This window comes from Haliaeetus leucocephalus, unplaced genomic scaffold, assembly GCF_000737465.1.
Source record: "Haliaeetus leucocephalus isolate CR32 unplaced genomic scaffold, Haliaeetus_leucocephalus-4.0 Scaffold2, whole genome shotgun sequence".
NCBI classification, from domain to species: Eukaryota; Metazoa; Chordata; class Aves; order Accipitriformes; family Accipitridae; genus Haliaeetus; species Haliaeetus leucocephalus.
The window spans coordinates 5574705-5595888 of NW_010972438.1; the positions used below are offsets into that span (position 1 = coordinate 5574705).

Below are 21184 nucleotides of genomic sequence, written 5' to 3' on the forward strand. Positions count from 1 at the left end.
ATCACAGTTAACTCTTTAAATTAATGTCACCCAGCCTGAAATCCTCCTTATTATTTCCAGCATTTTTTCCCCCACGCAATTGGGTGTATTTTATTTTTCTTTCAATATGCGGTATAGTTGTCATTAGTGCTAATATGAGTTACGCTTGTATAGGAAGTTAGAGCAAACACGTTGACTTTTAGAGGATCTACAGCGAGGTACGAATATTATGTGTATGTAACGCTTGCAAGATTTTCCTTGGGATAAAGCATTAGTAGATCTGGAAGTGACCGGGAGAAGAGGGAAAGGGGAGAGGAGAAAGGGGGACAGGGAGGGGAGAGTGAGTGCTGCCTGTCTCTAATTAAAAACCTGCAGAAATCCAGATAAGGGGGTGGTGGCAAAAAGGGGGGGGGGGGGGGGAAGCCAGTTATTCTTCCCCTATTTGCTTATTCTGGAAAATAAAAATAGGTGTCGACTCATATGGTCTCATATCAATATGTTATCATCAACAGACAAGTCTATTCACTATTGTTTCAATTGAGTAAACAGTGGTGTAAGGGTCAGCCGTGCTCACAGGTAATTGTTAGTGCGCAGACAGTCCTGTCAAGCGTGTTAGCTAAAAATACATCCCGCACTGTCACTTCGCAAGGTGTTTGAAAATAATAGCCCCAATACAGCAAAACAGGACATAGGCTTGTGTACTGACCTTTTTCTTTGTTTAATTTGCTTAGAGGTTTAATTTCAGGGGACAAGTAATAATTGAATATGTCTAATAACTAAATGCTCATTTGGGACAAAATCCATCAAAATATAATTGGCATTTGGGGCTGATGAAAGGAAAATGACGTGGCTTTAGAGAAACGGATGTGTCCTAAGAATATCTGATCACTTAATGTATAAATTGAAGCCTCTTTCATAATATATATTAATTGCAGATACTTAAGGATTTTAGCATTTTTTTGTAGTGAACCGTTACCGGAGACCAACTGTTTTTGTTAATGCTACTCTCGGAAAGGCGGGGAAGGTTATTGGTCTGTCGTGCAATAATTTACTCCTCTTTGATATGCAAACGATCCACGGTGAATATAAAAAAATCCTATCAGACTCATTTCACAGTTCTTAACCACTTAGATTCTCTGGAGTCTATCGCCTCATTAGACCAGTGCTCTCCAAAGCTAGCATAATTAAAATCTTTAACAGTTTAGCAAAGTAAAGATGTTTGGCTGATCACGTTGAGATGATTATCTATCCATTGTATTCTAAATGACAAAAATAAATTAAATTTAGACCTTGGCATTTTTTATTATGTGTTTCAAATGAATATAATGCATACTGCCTTTTTTTTTTTTATTATTTTTTTATTTCAATACCTTAGGTTGGGTGAGATACACGCCTGTGTGAGCTGCTGCTATACAGTCAGAAAATGGCAGGTTTCCTTAGGATAGCTCCAGTGCTACAATATGGTGAAACAATGAACAGTCATCCAAACGATGATTTGGAAGCACAGTGATGAGAAACCTCTTTAAAAACACACAGGCACTGGCTTTTATTATTTTTTTTCCCTGAATATTTAAGTGATGCGTCTCTACTGCTAATTTTTTCCCATGGCCTTCTCTGAAAGAGCACTGAAATAGTCTTCAGTGAGAGAAACTTGACTTGTTTGATCATGTCACAAACATAAGCTTTATCCAAAAGCATGATCTCAGCGTGAGCCCGTGTCACGCTGACGCGCGCGGCTCCCCTTCCAGCCGTCGGTTTGGCCCACTGGAGTTTACAAAGTTTTCACTTCCATTATTTATTGAATGCTGTGTCCTAACCCTGGTGTCCATTTTGGCACAATTAAAACAATACTTTTTTTTTTTATGATTATTTCTTGAAGCTTATTTTATGTTTTCATTTTACTTTTGAATGGCTCATTAGCATTGATTTAAGAACTGACAGTAATAATAGTGTTACTTGTATAGAAAGTTACACAGTTTTTCAGTAGACACATCCATCAATTAAGTGAGCAGTTCAAGAAACCAAAATTAATGAGAAAGATAGGTGTGTTAATGAAATAATCATAGTATAATCAATTTGACTGTTAAAATTTGAAAAGCATTTCAAGAAGACAATATGAATTCATAATTTATGTCTAAAAGTGATTAATAAAAACTGTATTTAATAACAAAGCTATTTGTCATCATTTAAAACTTAAGCACAAAATTAGTCATATTGTGGTTCGTGTTGTCATAATAATAAAGCTGAGTATTTTTTTTCCTAAGACCTTCCTTTCTTTTAAAACCAGCTTAGAAAGTATTCACTTCCCTTTAAAAAAGAAAAAAATAAAATTGGGGGGCGGGGGGGTGTGTTGAAGAAATTAAATTTCTCCAGCTGACTGCCAAGTAGCCCTTGACCACCTTTGCTGTCAGCCTTGCTGTGAGCTCAGAGGGATTTCTGCCTGACTAGGGACTCTGGAATTGGACCCTCTGGTATAAAAATTACAAAAAATAGTAATAATTAACATGGTGTTTGGGGGGGGTATCGTGTTGTGTGGATCCACCTGCCCCAGAGGTTTTGCATCAGGGTTTGCATTACACAGGTATTGCAGGTGTCACACCAGAAAATGTAGCAGAGTCTTGCAGTGTTCGGTATTAGCCTTTAGTTATTTAAAAAAAAAAAAATGCGCAAAAACACACACACACACGCATGCACACGCACACACACACACACAAAACTAACACTAGGCTTTGTTTACTGACTCTTTGATTTAATTACTGTTTGAAGACGGCCGAATTAGCTGTTAATTGATTTAATTATCCAATTTGTTTGTTTCAGGCATGATTCCAACAGAACTGCAGCAGCTCTGGAAGGAAGTGACAAGCTCGCACACAGCGGAGGAGGCAGCCAGCAACAACCACAGCAGCCTGGACCTGTCCACCACCTGCGTCTCCTCCTCCGCGCCGTCGAAGACCTCCTTAATCATCAACCCGCACGCCTCAACTAACGGACAGCTATCGGTCCACACTCCTAAACGGGAGAGGTAGGTGCCGGCGGGATTTCCACCCGTGAGCATCTCCAAACGGCGTGCCGAAACGATGGCGAAATTGTTGGGAGCGGTGGCCAACCGCCTTGGCCTCCGTTTTGTCCTCCCCATCTTGCTCCGTCTGATTCTGGCGTGGTTGAATAGAGTCTCCACTGGGCAGAATATGCGCCTTTTGTTGGGATCTTTATGGCTTGTTAATTGGATCAATGTGGGCACAATTAGCTAATTAGAAGGGCGTTGGATAAGCGTATTGGGGGGAACTGTGAAGACCTTAAGCTGTGTTTTTGAGTTTTGCGTCACGGATGGTGTTAGTCTTGATGTGCTTTGGGTTTGCAGGCTGGAGGCGAGGGAAAAAAAATCTGTTGGTCAGTACAGGCTGCTTAACCACCTGTTTTTCTGCCAAATTTCAGTGCCCCATCTCATCTAACACGTTTGCCTTTTTTACTCTGTATTTACCTGCTTTCACGAGACAGGATAGGCATGCGTTTACCAGGTTTCTCTAAAACAAAGTGGATTTTTTTTTTTTTTCAGTGCTGATAAAATTAGCTAACTGGTGTTGTTTGGCTTTTAAAAGTGTGAGTTAATTTATACTTGCTAGGCTTGCATTGTTAAAAGAAATGGCTTAAATCAGGGGTTGTCTGTTGATGTGCTTCTTGGCGCAGGCTCTGCTGTATTCCAAAGGATGCTTTATTGCAGGTTTGTTTCTTTACACCCCCAGATTTCACTGAGGCGTGTCTAACAACATAACTTTTGCTTACGGTGAGACAGACGGTCCCAGAGGAGCTCGGGCCGTGGGTGCCAGTGCCTGCTGCGGCCTCGGCATCGCTGCCGGCGGAGGAGGAGGAGGAGGAGAAGGGTCTCCGGGAGCGCGCAAGCAGCGTGGGCGCAGCGGGGAGGGCAGTGCTTCTTTGCATTCAGGAGAGTCCCTTTGCCCATCTAGAAATGTTATAGCAGACGCTAGTGAAAGCTGGATTTTATGGAAACTGATGGCTTTGTCTTTCCGTCCTCCTTTCATTCATTAGAAAGAGGATAATGGAATTTTTAAGCCATAGAGTTTATATTTCTGGTGGTCTGAAAGTCAATTGATAGGGAAGCTATATAAATACCTCTCATATCTTTCTAATATTAAGAAAATAGTGCTGTTGGGAATAGATAGATTTTAAAGGAGAGCACACCGCTGTCGAAAGAACTGCTCTGTGTGTGTGAGGCATCATTTTATATCCATTGCAAGGACGTGGGGGAACATCAGCGTATACATTTATAATGCATGTAAGTGTCGAGGACGTGGTTTTCACGAAGACTTCCATGGGACACTAAAACAATTTGATGTTTATTAAACAATTAAATTCCCTTTTTGCTGCATATAGAGCTGAACAAGACGGGTTTATGACTTTTCAATAAATTTTTTATCTATGTTTTTCTTACCAAGTATATAAAATAAAAACCCATGCAGTGAAATGGATCTTCTTTCACTGAAGAGAGGCATGTGCTGTCTGCTAATGGCAATCTAACCAAGGAAACGGTATGCCTTTGCTGTTTAGTTTGAAATGTAGTGGAAATACAGGAATCTGTTCTGAAGTAAGAATTTTCTCTGTGTGTACTGTCAAGCAGAACTGGAAATCGGTGTGTCTGAGTCCTGTAGTTCTGGCCTGGAGGCACTTGGGGTCTACAAACAAGGCAATACATATGTTTTTATTAGTAAAGTTCCAAATAAATTAATTAAGAAGGCATAAACATGCCACGGTATTGTTTGAGATTGTCTTAGTTTAGAAGACTTAAAATCCTCAGTGGTTGGATTGATAGCTGTATTGTTAAAGCTTGCCGTTATACTTCTCTTACCTATCTATTGAGTTCTCTACAATATCAAAATACAAAAATAGGTATATTTACGAATACAAATAAGAGAGCTATAGACTTTGCTTTATCTTGCCTCTATTTGGTACATGGAGGGTTTACGCCATCCATTTGCTGCAGTGATTGAATTACATCTTTATCCATAAGTAGAGCAGGAGACTACAGGCAGAAGAATGCCTACTGATGCACTTAAGGGTTTTGTTGCAGTCTCCTCAGGCACCGTGGTGCCTGCCTGGATTTCGTATGACACAGAAACTCCTCTTGTTGAGATGTGTTGCGCTGGTTTCCTTTCTGAAAGGGTATTTATCTACAGGCAGGGCGTTTGGGGTGGTGAGTGAGCAGTGAGGGAAGGGTAGCTGTGCTCCGCCATCAGGTGTATACTTGAAAGCTCACAGAAGGTGAAATTTTAGCGTATTAGAAAAGAGAGAGCGCAGGCACGAGCAGGGTTTTGGTATTTTTTTTAGTGCAAAGGTTAAGGCTAGAAAAAAAACATGGGTCTGGTGGGAGCACGAGTTTGCTAGACTTAGTGAGATCCATGTTTGTTCTTGTTCAGCACTGCAACTGAGCTTGCAAACACAAGGGGACTTGTGGAGGTGGTCCCGAGCCCAAGCTCGGGTCAGATGGGGCTGTCGAGAGGGCTCACAAGTGAGCTGTCAGCCCTTCCACCTCCCATCACACAAGTCCGCAGCTTGGGCTGGCCAGGGCAGGTTTTTGGGTTGTGGCTTCCCCCCGTCTCGTTCCTGCACCTTCTGTGCAACTGGCTGTTAGCTTTGGTCTGATACAACCAAGAACTATTTATTTAGATTTAAACAACAATAAAAAGCACATAGTAAAAGCTGTAAGTGTCCTAACAGTTAAGCACAGCCACATCATAACGACTGCCCAGCAGCAATAAATAATCATATACAGGTAACATTAACTTTTAGGGTGTGCTGTAAAGCTGTTTTTCCCCCCCTTCCTCTTGGGCTTTTGAGAAGGAGTGGGCTGCAGGAGGCAAGTTGCTTATGTGAGAGTTACTGTCGTCGCTGTCGTCTCCGGCACATGTCACCGGGGTAGTTCAGGCTGTGTTTTACGGGGTTCCTGAGCCCACAGGTCAGGTTGAGAGGCCGCTCAACGAGACCTGCGAGACAGGAGGCACTCGGCTGACCACAGAGGCACCTGCGCAAACGTCATCGGGCGAGCAGCAGGTCTGCTACACGTCTTGGCTAAAAACACGTTTCGGTTATAAACAAGGGGTTTAAAATAGCAGGAGAAACAGTCATTGGGTGCTTGGCATGCCCACGCGTCGCCGTGCCGCGAGCCCAGCCTCGCAGTTGCGCACAGCAAAGCTTTAGTCCTGCGCAGGCTGCGGGGACGCAGCTCTGGAGTCACCGGTGACGCTGGCCACGCTGCGGCTGCGTGGGGCTGCCACGCTCAGAGCTGAGTGACAACAAAAGTTCTCCTTTATGGCGAAAAAGCAAACGGCAGGTGGGTGGCCAGAGTCACCCCGGGATGTTTGAAAAGCAAAAATACGTTCAAAAGCAGGAGGCATCCTCCGCTCCTGGGCAGGGGCTAGGGAGCATCGTGGTGCTGCTCTTGGTTTCTGCGTGCTCTGTGTGTATGGCTTTCACAGGAATGAAACAATTCCAGCTATAAATAATGGGTTAATGCTTTCATTCATTTGGGCTTTAAATGTATATTACATCTATGCTTTTGTCCCACATTTCGCCCGGTTTCTGTAAGTAGCGGCAGCAGCAGCTCTGGGGTTTGGTGCACAGCAATCTGTTAAGGAGATAAATAATCTGCTTTGGCATGACACTCCTACTCTCCTCTTTAATTTGTCTTACACAAGGAAAATTATAATTAAATCATTCAGGGTAAACCCTTGAGTGTAGAGAAGGAAAAAACACACTTTGGTAAAGATTGCCAATAGAGACCAACTTCCCTGTTGTGCCGTGCAGAGACATTTATCAATATTCAGCACTATTAAAGAGAGAACATTTCGTGTGATTTGTGAGGCGGATGCCAAAGCTCAAATCAAGGCTTGTTAAGATCCTTTCCCCATGCAATCATGGGCATTCAGCATCATTAGAATTCAGCACTGACTGTGTGTTTCATGCTTTGATTTTACTCAGACAATTTAATAATGTTTATTGTGCTGATTATATATATAAATTCACTCAACGCAATAAACATACCTCAGTCATCAGTACCCTAAGGGAAATATTTAGTTATAGATACTTGTATTCACTCAGGATAAGCGAAAGTGAGACCATCAACCAGCATGCAAACCTCTCATCATCTTATCAGCATTTGGGTTTCTTCAGTAACAAGCATTTTCTCTACACAAATAAATAAATAAATAACAGGAGCCAGTTAAGTACATCTGCTGTGCTTAGAAATGTCAAGGACAGTACCCGCTTTCCATCTCATTCCATGGCATCTTATTTGGGGCAAGCTTGATTATTTTCTTAAGAAAAACAGCAAAACAAAGCAGGTCGATACCCAGCTGCTTTAGGTGACTACTAACTTTATAACCTGATGAGCAGTGGGCATCCTGAAACGATGCATCCTTGGGAATATTCCCGATATGGGTAGGTTTGGAAAAGCAGAATGGCGCAGAATTCATCAGCGTTTTGCGGTGAGCGGTGGTTGCTCCAGCCTGGGCTTGAACTGGGAGGTCTGGGGGTGCCGTGGAGTGATGCGGGCACCTGCGCGCTGGTCCCATGCCCTGGCACCGTCCTGTATAGATGGCAGCAGCGACAGGATGATGGAGGCTGTACGTAAACAAGTGAGTTAGTGAAGGTCCGGACCTGTTAATTTAGGAAATGCATCTGTTTGCAAGAGGTAAGGTGAAGAGTTGGAGGTAAAGGCTGCATGTCCAAGAAACCTTTCTCCATGTGCCAGCAGTCCCGTGTTTGTCCCCAGTTGTCTTCATATCCTTTCCAACCATGCTTGAGTCTTGCCCTTCCACATAAGCAAGCAGCCATCTCATAGGAAAAATAGATGGGATAAACAGGGGGATTTTTAAAAGACTTTTTCTTGCCAGCATCGCGGGAGGAAGGAGTCTGGAGAAGGCTCCGAAGGGAAGTGAGACGAACAGCGTGGCAGACCATTGATCTGCTGGTTAAGCTTAATGCATTGTGTTTTACTGTTGTTATCTTCCATGCCAGCTGATCCTCCATCAAAATCCCAAGGCCCTTTGATGAGGGCATTAGGATTCAGCACAATTAAGAATTACAGACTTCAGTCCATTATTAATGCTCGGGATGAAACAGTTCAGCCTGCAGTCCATATGCTCCCAGGGCCTGATCCTCTCTTGGCCTGCCTCTCCGCGTAGTCCCTGGCATTCGTTCTGCACTGGTGCCAGCATCAAATCTGCTCATCCGTGTCGGCTCCTCTCAGTTGCTCCCTGCAGTTGATTTTTAGCTCGTTACACTTTATCATCAGCAGAGTTTGTTAGATTAGGTTACCTCAAATCCATTCTCCCTTAAGAAATCGGTGTTCCTGGGGCCTTTCCTCCCAGATGGTATTTGGCTGCTCCATGTACACAAACCCCATCGTGACCCTTACGTTCTTACCCGCGGTTTGAGCAGCTTGGGTGCCTCCGTGCAGCTTCCTCGCTGCGGAGCCAGGCTGGAGCTGGAGGCTTGAGCCGAGCCTGGATGCCCAGCTGCGTATCCGATAAACCATCCCGCTCTCTCCGTGGCTGCTGTATTTCTTCTCATTGCACCTGGTGCAGGTGCGATGGCCGTGAGGCCAGTCGGGCTGTTCAGCGACGGCGATGCTGCGACAGCCGGAGCGGAGCGCTGGCCCCGCTGTCGGCATTTATTACGTGCAGATACAACCCAAAGCATCCCGCTACCTGATCCCTTGGCGCTCGCTCCCCTGCCAAAGAAATCACCACCGGTTACTATACGCTTTCCCTGTCTGAGTCACTTCTCTCTGTAATCAGCTTTGAAAAAATATCAGCCGTGACTCAGACCTGGAGTTGCTAATCTTCAGTTTTAAGCCCTATCAGGCACTTCTTATTGTTGGTGCTTTTCAAATTTGGGTGTGTAGCATCCTTTGCATTGCCCGCACCTACCGTCCGCTGCGGCACTCACATTTTTGAGAAACCTGCTAAATTAGTTGTACGATACCGCTTGCTCCTCAGTCTGCCCAGGAGCTCCTTAATCAAATCATGCTTTTCAAAAAATTGTTTTGCTAAACCCTGGAAAATTGCTTCTAGTTTATTTTATTCGTTTTTCCCTACAAAAGATGCAAAGTTAACCAGTCTGTGATGACGTGGTGTGGCCCTTCGCTGCACAAGGGTGCTGTGTTTGACACTTCGCCGTCCTCGGGAAGCTGTCCCGGCATCGGGGAGCTCCTGCACACCAACGCTTTGCTGCTTTCTGGTTCCGTGTAATAACCATCAGTTGTACAACTCCAAACACTAAGCTAATGTATCAAAAAGCCCTTAAAATAGATTGGGTGAGCCTTGGCAGACGCGTAACAGAACTTTTCCAAATTTTAGCATATGTATTGTTTTATTCCTCCATCTGGCCAACAGATCATTGTTTGATATCTGAGTGCTTTGCATATCTCCTCCCTTTTCTTGCAACTGAGATACTTACACGTGCATTTAATACAGCTTAATGCTATTTTTACATACCAGAGAAATAGCTGATGGCTTTCTGTTAATTGCATGCACTTTGCAGTTAAACTTTTACTAAAACATTCCTGTCTAAATACTTAAAGTCCAATGAAAATTTGTCCTCTTCTTTTATTAGAGGTGTTTATGTAGTAGTCTTAAAAAGGGACCTGTTTTTGTTTTACTGCACCATGGATTCCTGTTTCTTTTTATTTCCTCCTGTGTGCAAGTTGTCCTTCCTCACCATTTGCTCAGGAGATCTGACTGTCCTAAAGAGCTGAGCAGGGAGCTAATGAAGAGCTGTGTTATTTTTTTTTTATCATACGTATCACAGCCTGAGAGTGGAAAAGAAACACCCTTGAAAATGCCATAAAAGTAGAGGAGAAGTTAGGTGATTTTTGTGTGACTATTTTCTCTGCTGTTCAATAAAAATCGAGCAGTTAGTATGACAGCTGTTATATCATGTTATATCGTACTGCTAAGATATTGAGTAGCATTTAAAGTAAAACTCCACCATTAAGCTGTATAAACTTTATCCGTTTCACTATGGTTTAATGGAAAAAAATGAGTTTCTCAATAAAATGACATCATTTTTCCCAGGTTGTAATGTTCACTTTACAACTGTTTTTCTTTAATTCAATTTATTTTACTTTTCTTTTTCTTGGCGTCCTTTTTTTCTTGCAGTTTGGAGAAGGGGAAATCTCTTTTCGTAGAGCAGCTAGGTACTGCTCAAACCTCTTTTCCCTTCTCCCCCCTCCCTCGACATCTTGTGCTAATCAGGAGCTCTATTTTTGTCAGTCAGACAGGGTTATATTTTCAAAGTAGTGAGATGCACATTGAAATTTGGTAATCGGGATTTGTGGCTCTACCTGCTGCACATGGAGGGGTGGAGGAAGGAGCCTGAGGAAAATTTATATTGCATTGCTTGCTGCTGGAGCAACGTTTGTGTAATGCTGTAGGGTGTTTTTTCGTATAGCTGGTGTTTTTAAGGTGAGAGGGCTGTAATTTCTTCTGTGTGACCAGGAAAGACATATGTATGTTATAAAGTGTATTCTTCTCATTAAAACGACGGTATAAGCCCAGGCAGGGAAACCGCTAATATGTGTTGCAGCTTGTCATTTTGGGCTGCGTGAATAAAGAAGATAACTATTCCTTTGGGAAACGATCTCAGGAACTGAGCAACAGATCCGCTAGCCAGCAAATTCTTTTTAACTGTAATTTTCCTTTTTGTGTATACTCAAAAATAACATCATGATGGGCCCTTAAATACCATTTCATACACAGAGCGCAATTTCCACAGCACAGGTGGTGCTAATATAGGACAGTCCCCTAGGCACTTGTCGCCAGGAGTTGTACAGCTTGTTCAGTGTCTGCATCCATATGGCAATCTGTCCCATTCATAGAAAGACATTGTAGCTGTGCCTGTGGGTGCTGTGGTCAATGTAGTGTAAAAAGTAGATTTTAACTCTCGGCAACCTATGTTCTGCTGTTTGTTTTATTGTAGAATCCAATTTATAACATGGGGGAAGAAAAACCAGCTCTGAGCAAATTCCAGAACAATCTCGCTGGCTTCAGTTTTTGTTTATTCTTGGAGCGCATGGTTAATCAGCAGGTGCACCAGCCCTGCGCCCAGCACCGCTCTAATGACCGGTTTACAGGAAGTCTTGCTCGGAAGAAACATTTTCCTCGTTGTTTATACTGTGAATTAACTCAGAAGTTGCAAAGCTGTAAATGATGTTGGCTGGCCATATATGTCACGCAAGTCTGTCTTTCTTTCTTTTTTTTTTTTTTTTTTTTGCAATGTTGCATGGTTTTTCTTGGGTGTGCTGTACTTGGGAAGGACGCTGAGCCCCTCAGTACCATGCATTGCAGTGCTGCCCAGCCAGGAGCCAGTGGCTGCCCCTGAAAGGGGCAAATCACAGCAAAGGGGCTTTCTGAAAAAGGGGGCTGAACTGTTAAGGTTGCACAGCGGTTCGAGTATAAACAAGTGAACATGATTTATGGCTGCTCTAGTATCTATCATTCCAATGCCAAATGTTGTTCTGTTCTAGTGTGACTATTTGTTATGCCTTTTAGTAAACACAAACAAATAGACGCCTAGCACCTGCAGCAGCATATGATATTTACACTACCTGTATGATTCAGCACGCTTCCCTGGGGAAGCAGGCTTGTGTCCTCTTGATTTCAGTGCTTTTTTAAATAGCATTCTTTGGAGGGAAAGCATGTGGCAGAGAGAATTCAATACTTCAACTGTATTTCTCCCTTGGAGTCAGTATTTATCTTAATTATTTTTTTATAAGCGTTTTCCCAAAGGGCACTTTCCTAGCTGCCGCAGGGGTGTGCAGTGGATGAAGGCTCACCCAGCGAGCTGCCAGGCTGTATGCGATGTGACAGTCACCTTCTGCGCGGGTTTTGTTGTGCCTGTGGGACAGGGGTGAAAAAATACTGACGTGGATAATCTGTGTTAATCATATTTGTTGACGTATGGCCGGTTAATATAAGGATGGAAGACTTGCCTCAACTCTAAATGTAACAGAATATAATTTTGTTAAACAAGTATAGATCTTGTTTCTCAGTGTTTTCTTTTACTATAGATTTAAATGTAACAACAGAATATAAGTTACAGTAAAATAAGGTTGGCAAACAAGATCTTTTTACAAAGTATGTACGTACATTTGTAATTTTACACCTCAGTCTCGGTGAAGTCCAAGGTCTAATCCTGTGTTTTTAAACTTGCACGTGTTCTTAAAAGCGTTGCTGAATCAGGGCCAAAGCCTTGCCATTGTCACCTCCCTCTGCCACACAAATTGGGTGTGTAAGGGACAGGATTGCTGTGCTGAAAGTCAGTTTAAAAAAAAAAAAAAAAAGAAAAAGAAAAAAAACCCAAAAAACAAACCCTAAGAAGGTGGTAGGATCACATTTTTCCTAATTAAACTAAGATACCGAATCAATCCGTTTTCATCTGAATAAATTAGGAGACTGTTCAGAGAGGAATAAAATGAGATTTAGCAGGGATAAGTAGAAAGTAGCCCGGCTAGGAAATAAAAATTCCAAACTGCTGGTTTGACATGACACGTCAGCTGCTCAGCATTGGTTGTGTGGGAAATGGCTGAGGCATAATCGGGGTTGAGAAATTAAGGTGGGACACTCTGTACCATGTCTTAGTTAAAAAGGTAAATGCAGTCATGGGAGGCATAAACATGCGTGTTGCATCTGAGTCCTCCTTTTTTCCTGTTCTGCTTTATGCAGAACCAGTTAAACCGCATTGAGAGTATGGCCACTCTCTTGCAGAAAGGATAAAGAGGAGCAGGAGCAAATATAGAGGAGAGCAGCTAGGATGATAAAGGAGTTGGAGGGAAGAGGCTATGAAGACAGATTAAAGGGAATTAAAGATCTACACCCTGGAAAAATAGAGGCTCTAGGAGGATGTGATTATGGTATGTAAGTACATGAAGTGATGCTACAAAGAAGAAGAGGGAAAAAATTGTTCTCATTAGTTAGCAGTGCTGGAATTTAAAATCCAGCGTTTCAAATTGCGTGCGTCTGGGTATATTTGATGTACTTTTCACTACAGTACCTAGGCACAAGGTTGAAGTAAAAAATAAGAGTTTTAAATAGTAGAGAAACTCGTTAATTCAAGTCCAGGAATGGAACTTCCACCTGAGATAAGTGATGGATTCAGTACTGGGGTTTTTGCAATGAGCATTTCTTTTAAATGGTCTAGAAATATGTTCAATTCCTCCAAGGAAAGGATGTAGGGCAGTGGCTGTCCTGGCCCTGTGGCAGTTCTGCTGCACGGTTGGAAGAGGGGATGCCGCTGGAGGAGGTACATAGTACTTTGAGAGTGCTAGAGGTTCATAATGTTGGTTAATAATCCAAACCGTCAGTGCGTAGATGAAAACCAGAAGATGATGTGTGTAATTATCCAGTCTGGTTCTACTCTTTGCAGTGGGGATGGAGGTGGAAGAGAAGGGGAATGTTAGCCAGATTTTGTTGCCTTGCAACAGGCATTTAGAGAATAGTGCTACAAGAGGCGTAAGGATGGGGGGCAGTGATTCGGGGTGCATTGCCAACCTTGTGTTACAACAGCAATGCTACAGCTCTGCTTTTTGGTTTTTGGTATTTTTGGGGTGTTTGTTGTTGGTTTTTTTTTCTTATACTACAGGAGTATACAAGTTAGTGCACACCGATTAGAAGACAGGATTTCAGCCTGTAGGCTGCAGTTTTAACCTGATTTGTCTTAAATTGGTGTAGTCATTTAAAAAGTACTATACCACTCCTGTTACTTCCAGTAGGCCTTGATGTAAAACATGAGCTTCTTCTAGTTCTAGGTCTGAATGTGGACTAAAGTAGTGATGAAGGGGAGAAATGCAGCTTTACAAAGCATCCGAAAATTTGCAAGCCAGTTCTAGAAAGAGCTGTCACCGGCCACACACATCAAATGCCGCCTTTCCTGAAGGCCCACGACCCTCTGCCAAGCATTATCCAGTGGTGGAGAGGCATTTACCCTGCTCTGACAATTCTCTCTTCAAATACCTGCTTTCTGGGCAGTTACTGAGGCTTAGACAGAAGCATGAATGTCTAGTAGTAGTCCATTTCAGTATATGGCTTACTACTTTTCATGGGTTTTTTTTTATTTATTGTTTTTAAAATACTGGCACGTTTTAAATTCACAGTTTAGAGAGGAAGGAGCTGCTAAGCCACCTTAGTAAGAATTCAGAGGGATTTGCACCAGTGCAACTTCACTGCAAAACACATCTTTATTCAATTGATTTTGCTATGAAGGCAGGAACTTGCATTCAAGTACAGTTGGTAGAAGGATTTAATCATTACTGCTTCTGTTTTGATTTTGAATCAAATACAGTGAGTGTTTCTGACTCAGAGGATTGTGACATTTTCACCAACTTTATTCTGTCGGTGCCTTTTGATGAGCTTTAGAGTTCACCAGGCAGTCACAAGTACAGGAGACCTGCGTTGGTTCCCAGCTGTGTGTCTCCTTCTCCTGTACAGGACCAAAATCGTGGCATTTTGCCTTGACGACTATGTCATCCACATCAGGCTGAGGGCGAATGTGGTGTGAGACTGAGCCCTGTGCTCCTGCCTGGACCGTACACTGACATCGGTTTCATGGCAGTGGGCAAAGATGAGGTCACTTCCCGTTGCCCCTGAGAAATAAAATAAAATTAAAAAGAAAAGGCAATTCTGCAATTTCTGTGGGTGCTCTGCTCAAACCCCTTCCAAGGGGAAAGCAGGAGATGTGGTATTGATTTTTCAGTGTGCAGGTGGCTCAGGCATGTTCTCTGCACCGTTAGAACATGAGCAGATGCTTCATAACTGTAATAGAAAATCAGGGATGCCTCTCTACATCACTGACTTCCCCCAGTGTTTTGGCAAAGATCGTTGGCCCAAGCAGATGTGGAAGAGAGAGAGTGGAATATGAAGTATGTCAGCGTCATGAATATTTAAGATATGGTCCACTGTGTGGCAGAAGTACTATTACTGACGCTTCTGCTTGACTGGTTTTTATATCCGCCCATGACTTTTTTGCCAATGTGTACGAGCGTGGTACCCAGTTTCACACGGTTAGTAAGTATGAGTTGAATTAAACCATACAGCGCCAGTAGCTTTCATGCTAGTGCTTTGGTCGCTACTTTCCCCAATACCCAGTGTGTTCCTGTCTCTCTTTGGGATATACTGTCGTATTTACTCTCCGTGCGGGCTTAGTTGTCTGTGGTTTCTCTGTCTCCCATGGTTTTGTGTCCCAGAGCGTGATTCTTCAGTGTCCTGGTTTCAGCTGGGATGTAGTTAGCTGTCTTCCTAGTAGCTGGTACAGTGCTATGTTTTGAGTTCAGTATGTGAAGAATGTTGATAACACTGATGTTTTCAGTTGTTGCTCAGTAGTGTTTAGACTAGAGTCAAGGATTTTTCGGCTTCTCATGCCCAGCCAGGGCACCTGACCCAAACTGGCCAACAGTGTATCCCATACCATGTGATGTCCCATCTAGTTTAGGAACTGGGAAGTGTGGGGGGGAGGGATTTGGCCGCTCGGGGACTGGCTGGGGGTCTGTCGGCGGGGGGTGAGCAATTGCCCTGTGCATCATTTGTACATTTCAATCCTTTTATTACTACTGTTGTCATTTTATTAGTGTTATCATTATCATTATTAGTCTCTTCTTTTCTGTTCTATTAAATCATTCTTATCTCAACCCAGGAGTTTTACTTCTTTTCCTGATTTTCTCCCCCATCCCACTGGATGGGGGGGGGAGTGAGTGAGCGGCTGCGTGGTGCTTAGTTGCTGGCTGGGGTTAAACCACGACATTCAGTGATGCTGTAGCACAGCAGATGTATTCCAAAAGTTAAATGGCTGAAGTGGTCCAGGTGAGTGGGGCTGTGCAAGTACCAGCTTCGACAGCCATCTCTCTCGGAGTAGGTGGTGAATTTGCTTCCAGACCCTCTGGAGATCCGTGGGGTTACGAAGTGACATAGGTTGAAGAAGGCAAAGGTGAAAACCCTCCTCTAGCCGGCAAGCACAGAGGAGCTGTGGAAGTGCCTGGCCCTTCTCCCTTCCCCTCACCTCCTTACTGGAAACGGGGCTGGGGGCAGCAAAAAATAAGCGGACACTTACACAGTTTTCAGCTTCCCACATGGATTTTGTTACTCTGTCGTATGTCATGAATAAGCTGACTTATGCAAGACATTTTACTTGCCAGAGGGTTATTTGCTGTACTTTGATGTAATAACACTGCACTATTGCATTATTTGGAAATAACTCTATTGTGTTAAGTATTTTGTATGCAAATACCTTATGAGGAGAAAAAACCCCCACGTAATCTTGATTTTTACGTCATTTATATCTTCGCTTCTTCGAAAATTATGTCTTGTTACAAAATCACTTCCATTAACTAGTGTTGCATCACCAGTACCCGACCATGAATATGCGTTCTGGGAAGGAGAGGGTGACAGAAACAAACACCTACTCTAATGTGTCATTAGAAATCAAACAGACCTAAAACCTGCTTCTGCTTGCCGATGCTCAGATCTTCTAAAAGTCTGTCTCTAGCAGCGAGACCAAGGATGCATCCAGATTACAGAAACTGCTTGCATGCAGACAAAATATCATTGAACAATTTAAGATTATAGGTTTGCATTGTCCCCACAAAGCTGTTTGTTTATGTATTGGATTAAAATCTTCATTTTCCACCTCTATTTGCTCAAACAAAGTGAGTACTTAGATCAGTTAAACAGAGTTCTCCATTCATTTCCACTGGCTGTATCCGCTTCTGTATAAACCCGCTCTTTGTTTTGTTCTGAGGTGCTTCTTCAGGCTCTATCAGGGAACAAGTGGCAATCTAGAATGTCTTCAAAAGTGGGATGGATAAAATAGCAGTAATCTGACACTGACACATAAAGGTCACCGAAAGGCACCGCTGAAACCCCCCGAGCGGGATGGGAGTAGCTGCCTTCGGAAAGGCACGCTGCCTACGGAGGGTGCCTGCATTTGTCTTTCAATACTGAGGTGGTTTTTCTTTTTGAAGTGTCTGGTTTTGGTATGTTGAAGCAGTTGCTCTGCTTTGTCGAATGGCAGTGGAAGCTATACGTAGGTGTTAAGTATGTTGCACTTAGTGTCATGTTAGCAAAATGTCCTTTTAAGTTCCCGTTTACAGTCAAGACCAGTCTTTCTGGTTATTGACAGCTAGACTTTGACATCCTGAGCATCATTTACAGTTTGATACTCTCTTGGTCATTCCGTCATTTTCTTTGGACACAACACCAGGGTATCATGTCCTACATAGTTTGTCTTGTCTTGTGCAAGTTCCCTGGAAAGAAAAGAGATTTGCACTTGGATTTAAAAAATAAATACTAATCTCTGTAGGGCTCTTTCCGTTGACTTGGCCATGGCCTTCAGGCTCTCACAGAGAAACTTTAAAAAACCCTGCTGGGGGTTTAAGCCATGTGACTCCTGTTGATATTATAATGAGATTTACAGTGCTTAAAACCCACAGGGGACTGACTCCTTACTTGGCGACACACAGCGTTTCTGCAGTCATCCTGATGTATGGGTAACGCGCACCGTGTAGATTAATACACGGAATTTTGGGGGGGTTCGGCTAAACATGCTGAAATCATAACTCTTGTATGTAGTCTCTGTGGACTTTAATGGAGTGTTAACATGAAAGCCTACTTTCTCACCCTTTGCTGTATCAGGTATGGAAGCAGATGATAAAACCCATTATTTTCTGAATTACTTGTTTCTGATGCGTATGGAGGGCGTTTGACCATATGCCTGTCTGGCTTGGGTGGATGGTGTTCCTTCAGCCATCCTCCCTCTTTCTCAGCTGAGGAAACGTGTGGTGTAGCATTTTTCTAATTTCCTTGCAAGGCAGGCATCGGTCCCTTTGTTCTTTTAAAAACTTAACTGATAGAGCTTTTCCCTGCTTGCACATTTTAAAAAAAGTGATTAAGTTAGACCAGAGTAATACTCCTTTACAGAAAAGGCCTTTGTAAGTATCTTCACCTATGGATGGGGTTTTTTGGGGTTTTTTTTTTTAGAAAATTATCTTGCATGTATATATTTTTATGCTTGAAGAACTATTTGTAAACAGCCAAAAATAAGATTTTAATGAAATAAAGAAATTGGTTTGTTTACAATTTGTAATACCTTTTCTAGTCAGATCTGTACCTTTTTTGAATTTTTTTTAAAAAATGAAAAATAATTTTAAACCCCACCTTCAATTATCTTCAGATTATTGTTGTGTCTAAATTCAGAAGTGGCAGAATCTGGGCAAGAATTTCTCTTGCAACTTCTTTGCATTTGGGATAATGTCTCAGGGGTATGTTCTGTGGTGATCTTGCTATCCAGTGCATCAGAAATAATACAAGAATACAATTTTGTTATAGTATGCAGGCAGATAATATTACAGAACAAGAATAAACAGCATTTCCACATGTGTATAAAAGTAAAATGGCAAAAAGTAGGCGTTTATCCATAACGTTACCTGTAATCCAGGATAAAATAAGTCATAAAAGCCACACCTAGATGCTGGTATGTGTTCATATCCTTTGTGTATGTTTGAAGTTCATAATATGGCACAGGCATACTGTAGCAAAAAGATTTGCTATGAAAAATAGATATGTGTATGAGCATAAAATACAGATTTCAATGTTATTTTGACATTTTATTTTTAAAGTCATCTAAGGTTATGGAAATTGTTGCAAAAATAATTCCTTTACTTAAGAAGTTTCCATGCAGAAGTTGACTAAAGAAGATATTTTAGAATATGGTTCATCAGTTAGTGCAACAGATACATTTCCCTGAGCACCACATGGCCCGGATCAAAGCGTCTCATGACTTGGATCAGTGCAGCCAAATCATTACGTATTGATTGGAATCCCGCTGAAGGATTAACCCCTTAGTGCTCATACGAATTTTTTTATTTAACCCTGGTTTCAGTAGTTAGAAAGTTCTGTGACGTTCCTGCCAAATCTTAGCAAGGTTAATAGCCCCCACTAACCTCTGGTACCAAGGAATCCTTTGATTACATGGTTCCTTTTTTTAGGATTAATTTTGCATTTGAAAATACATCTTGAATCTTCTTTACTGGGACATAAGGGGGCTCTACCTGTGCAAAGAAACAGCCTGTAAGGGGGGGGGACGACAACCACCCCAAAATGGAAAAAAAAAAAAAAAAAAAAAAAAAAACCACAAAACAAAAAAAACAGTAAATAAATAAAATGGTGGGAAAGCCAAGGCTGCAAACTTGATGCTTTTCCTCTTTCTACAGCAATGAGGAAAGCCTCGGGTCCGGTTGTATTGTGTTAAAAGAATACACTGCTGTATGGAGACGACTTTTCTTCCTGATGAAGTTGAATTGTAAATATGCAATGTTCATAAATTTCTTAGCAAAATATCAAGCAGGATATTAAGCAGGTCTGTCAACTGATTTCTCCCCCGTCCATGTTAATTTAAATTCTTTACAAAGCTTTTAATTAATGAATGAAATGTAGGAGGATAGCTAAGTAAGAATGACACATTTTGCACTGCAAATGGTATTTAATTCTGTTTTGAAAAGCCATGGGCAGAGTCAGGTGGGTACCGTGAGATGTTAGGGATGTTTCAGGATCTGTTGTTTGCTGCTCTTAAGAGTCTTTGTGAAGATTAATTGGCGCGGTACCTTCAGTTACACCACTTTTTCCGCTTTTCTCTTTCTCTCCTGCAGTTTATCCCACGAGGAGCACTCACACAGCCATCCACTCTATGGACACGGCGTATGCAAATGGCCAGGCTGTGAAGCAGTATGTGAAGACTTCCAGTCGTTTCTAAAGTAAGGATGGTTTTTTTGGCATTTGCATTGTACAGAAAGCATGCCCTGAAATTTTGTGTGCTGTCACTCATCGTGGGCCTGATGCAAAGCCCACTGAAGTCAACAGAGAGCTCCCTTTCACTTCAGTGGCTTTTGGATCAGGCTCAAGAACGTTTTAACAGGGGATAGTAAATTAGCCCCATGGGAAAAGTACGGTCTTGCTCAGTATATTACTATAAAATAGAGTGTTTGCAGTTCCGCAGCCTTTTTTTAATTATTATTTATTTAAATAATTTTTAAGTTGCCATATTGATAATGTAAACAATACAACCTTGATTTAACCTTGATTTCACTTTAATTTAGAAATTTAGTCTTAAATTAACTCTGTGATTAAACAGAGAATTGCAGAACATCACGTGAAATTTAATTTATGTCAAATAAGTAACTGATGAACAAAGTCTACACTACTAAAAATAAACTATAATTATATTAATTGGGCCCCTGCAGTTTGCTGCAGACCTTTCCTTGCTGCCAAAGAACACAGTTTTATGCGTTGCATAAACAGTGCATTATGGACTAGTATTTGGTAATGTGTGCATCCCAATGCAAGGAAGGACCGGTTTGTTGGATAACGTTAGATGATACAGATAGGTTTTTGCTCTCAGAACAGAATGGGCCAGTTCTGCTTCCACGGGCAAAACTCTCCTGAATTCAGTAGGAGCAGCACTGGTCCTAGTACAAACACATGTTACAAGTAAGGAATGGTACAGTAATGAGAAGGTTCTCATTACAAGAGGATTACAAAATAAGAAGGTGCTAGTCATAAATTTCCATGAAGGGTGGCCTCATTTCTTTTAATTCATCCTGTTGTTCACTTAAGTGAAATAAATGCTAATCTTGCCATACTTGCCAGCTCATTCATATTCATATGCCATACTATAGCATTTAGACCTTTAAAACAATTCTAATTTTTATTGCATTTAATGCAAGGGAAAGGTGCTGTGGTAGCCTTAGATACTGAAAGAACATGTGTAGTCACATAAGGTCAGAGTATGCCACCTTTGCTTTCTGTGCTAGTCCCCTGTTCCCGATTACATCTGTTGGTTTCAGGAAGATGTCTTACAGAGCAGTGGACTGCTTGACATGACCATGAGCAGAAAATACAGCCCTTAAGTCACATGGCATGGGTAGAGGCAAGGTTAATTTTTATATGGTATTTCGGAGGTGTTCCAGTATGTAGGCCGAGTCCACCAGTTCACTTGGAGGAGGTACCTGGGGCAATCCATAGGTAGGAATAACCTGAAAACCATTACCAGCCCAGGCTGGACCTGAAGTGGCTCCCTCTGCTCCCAGCTCCAAAAATGCTGGTTCTTTTATCGCTCACTTATCGTCAATCTTCCGCGCCCCCCCCCC

The 21184-nt window shown here is 42.2% G+C and overlaps 1 protein-coding gene across 4 annotated transcripts in view; it reads left to right on the forward strand.

Moving 5' to 3' along the window:
* The window catches only part of FOXP1 (forkhead box P1), a 342200-nt gene that overhangs the window by 277441 nt on the left and 43575 nt on the right, over positions 1–21184 (forward strand). For all 4 annotated transcript variants that reach the window (XM_010570618.1, XM_010570610.1, XM_010570626.1 and 1 more), the window contains 2 exons: positions 2797–3001; positions 19688–19792. In XM_010570618.1, coding sequence (XP_010568920.1) covers positions 2797–3001; positions 19688–19792 — 310 coding nt within the window. The remainder of the gene's footprint in view (positions 1–2796; positions 3002–19687; positions 19793–21184) is intronic.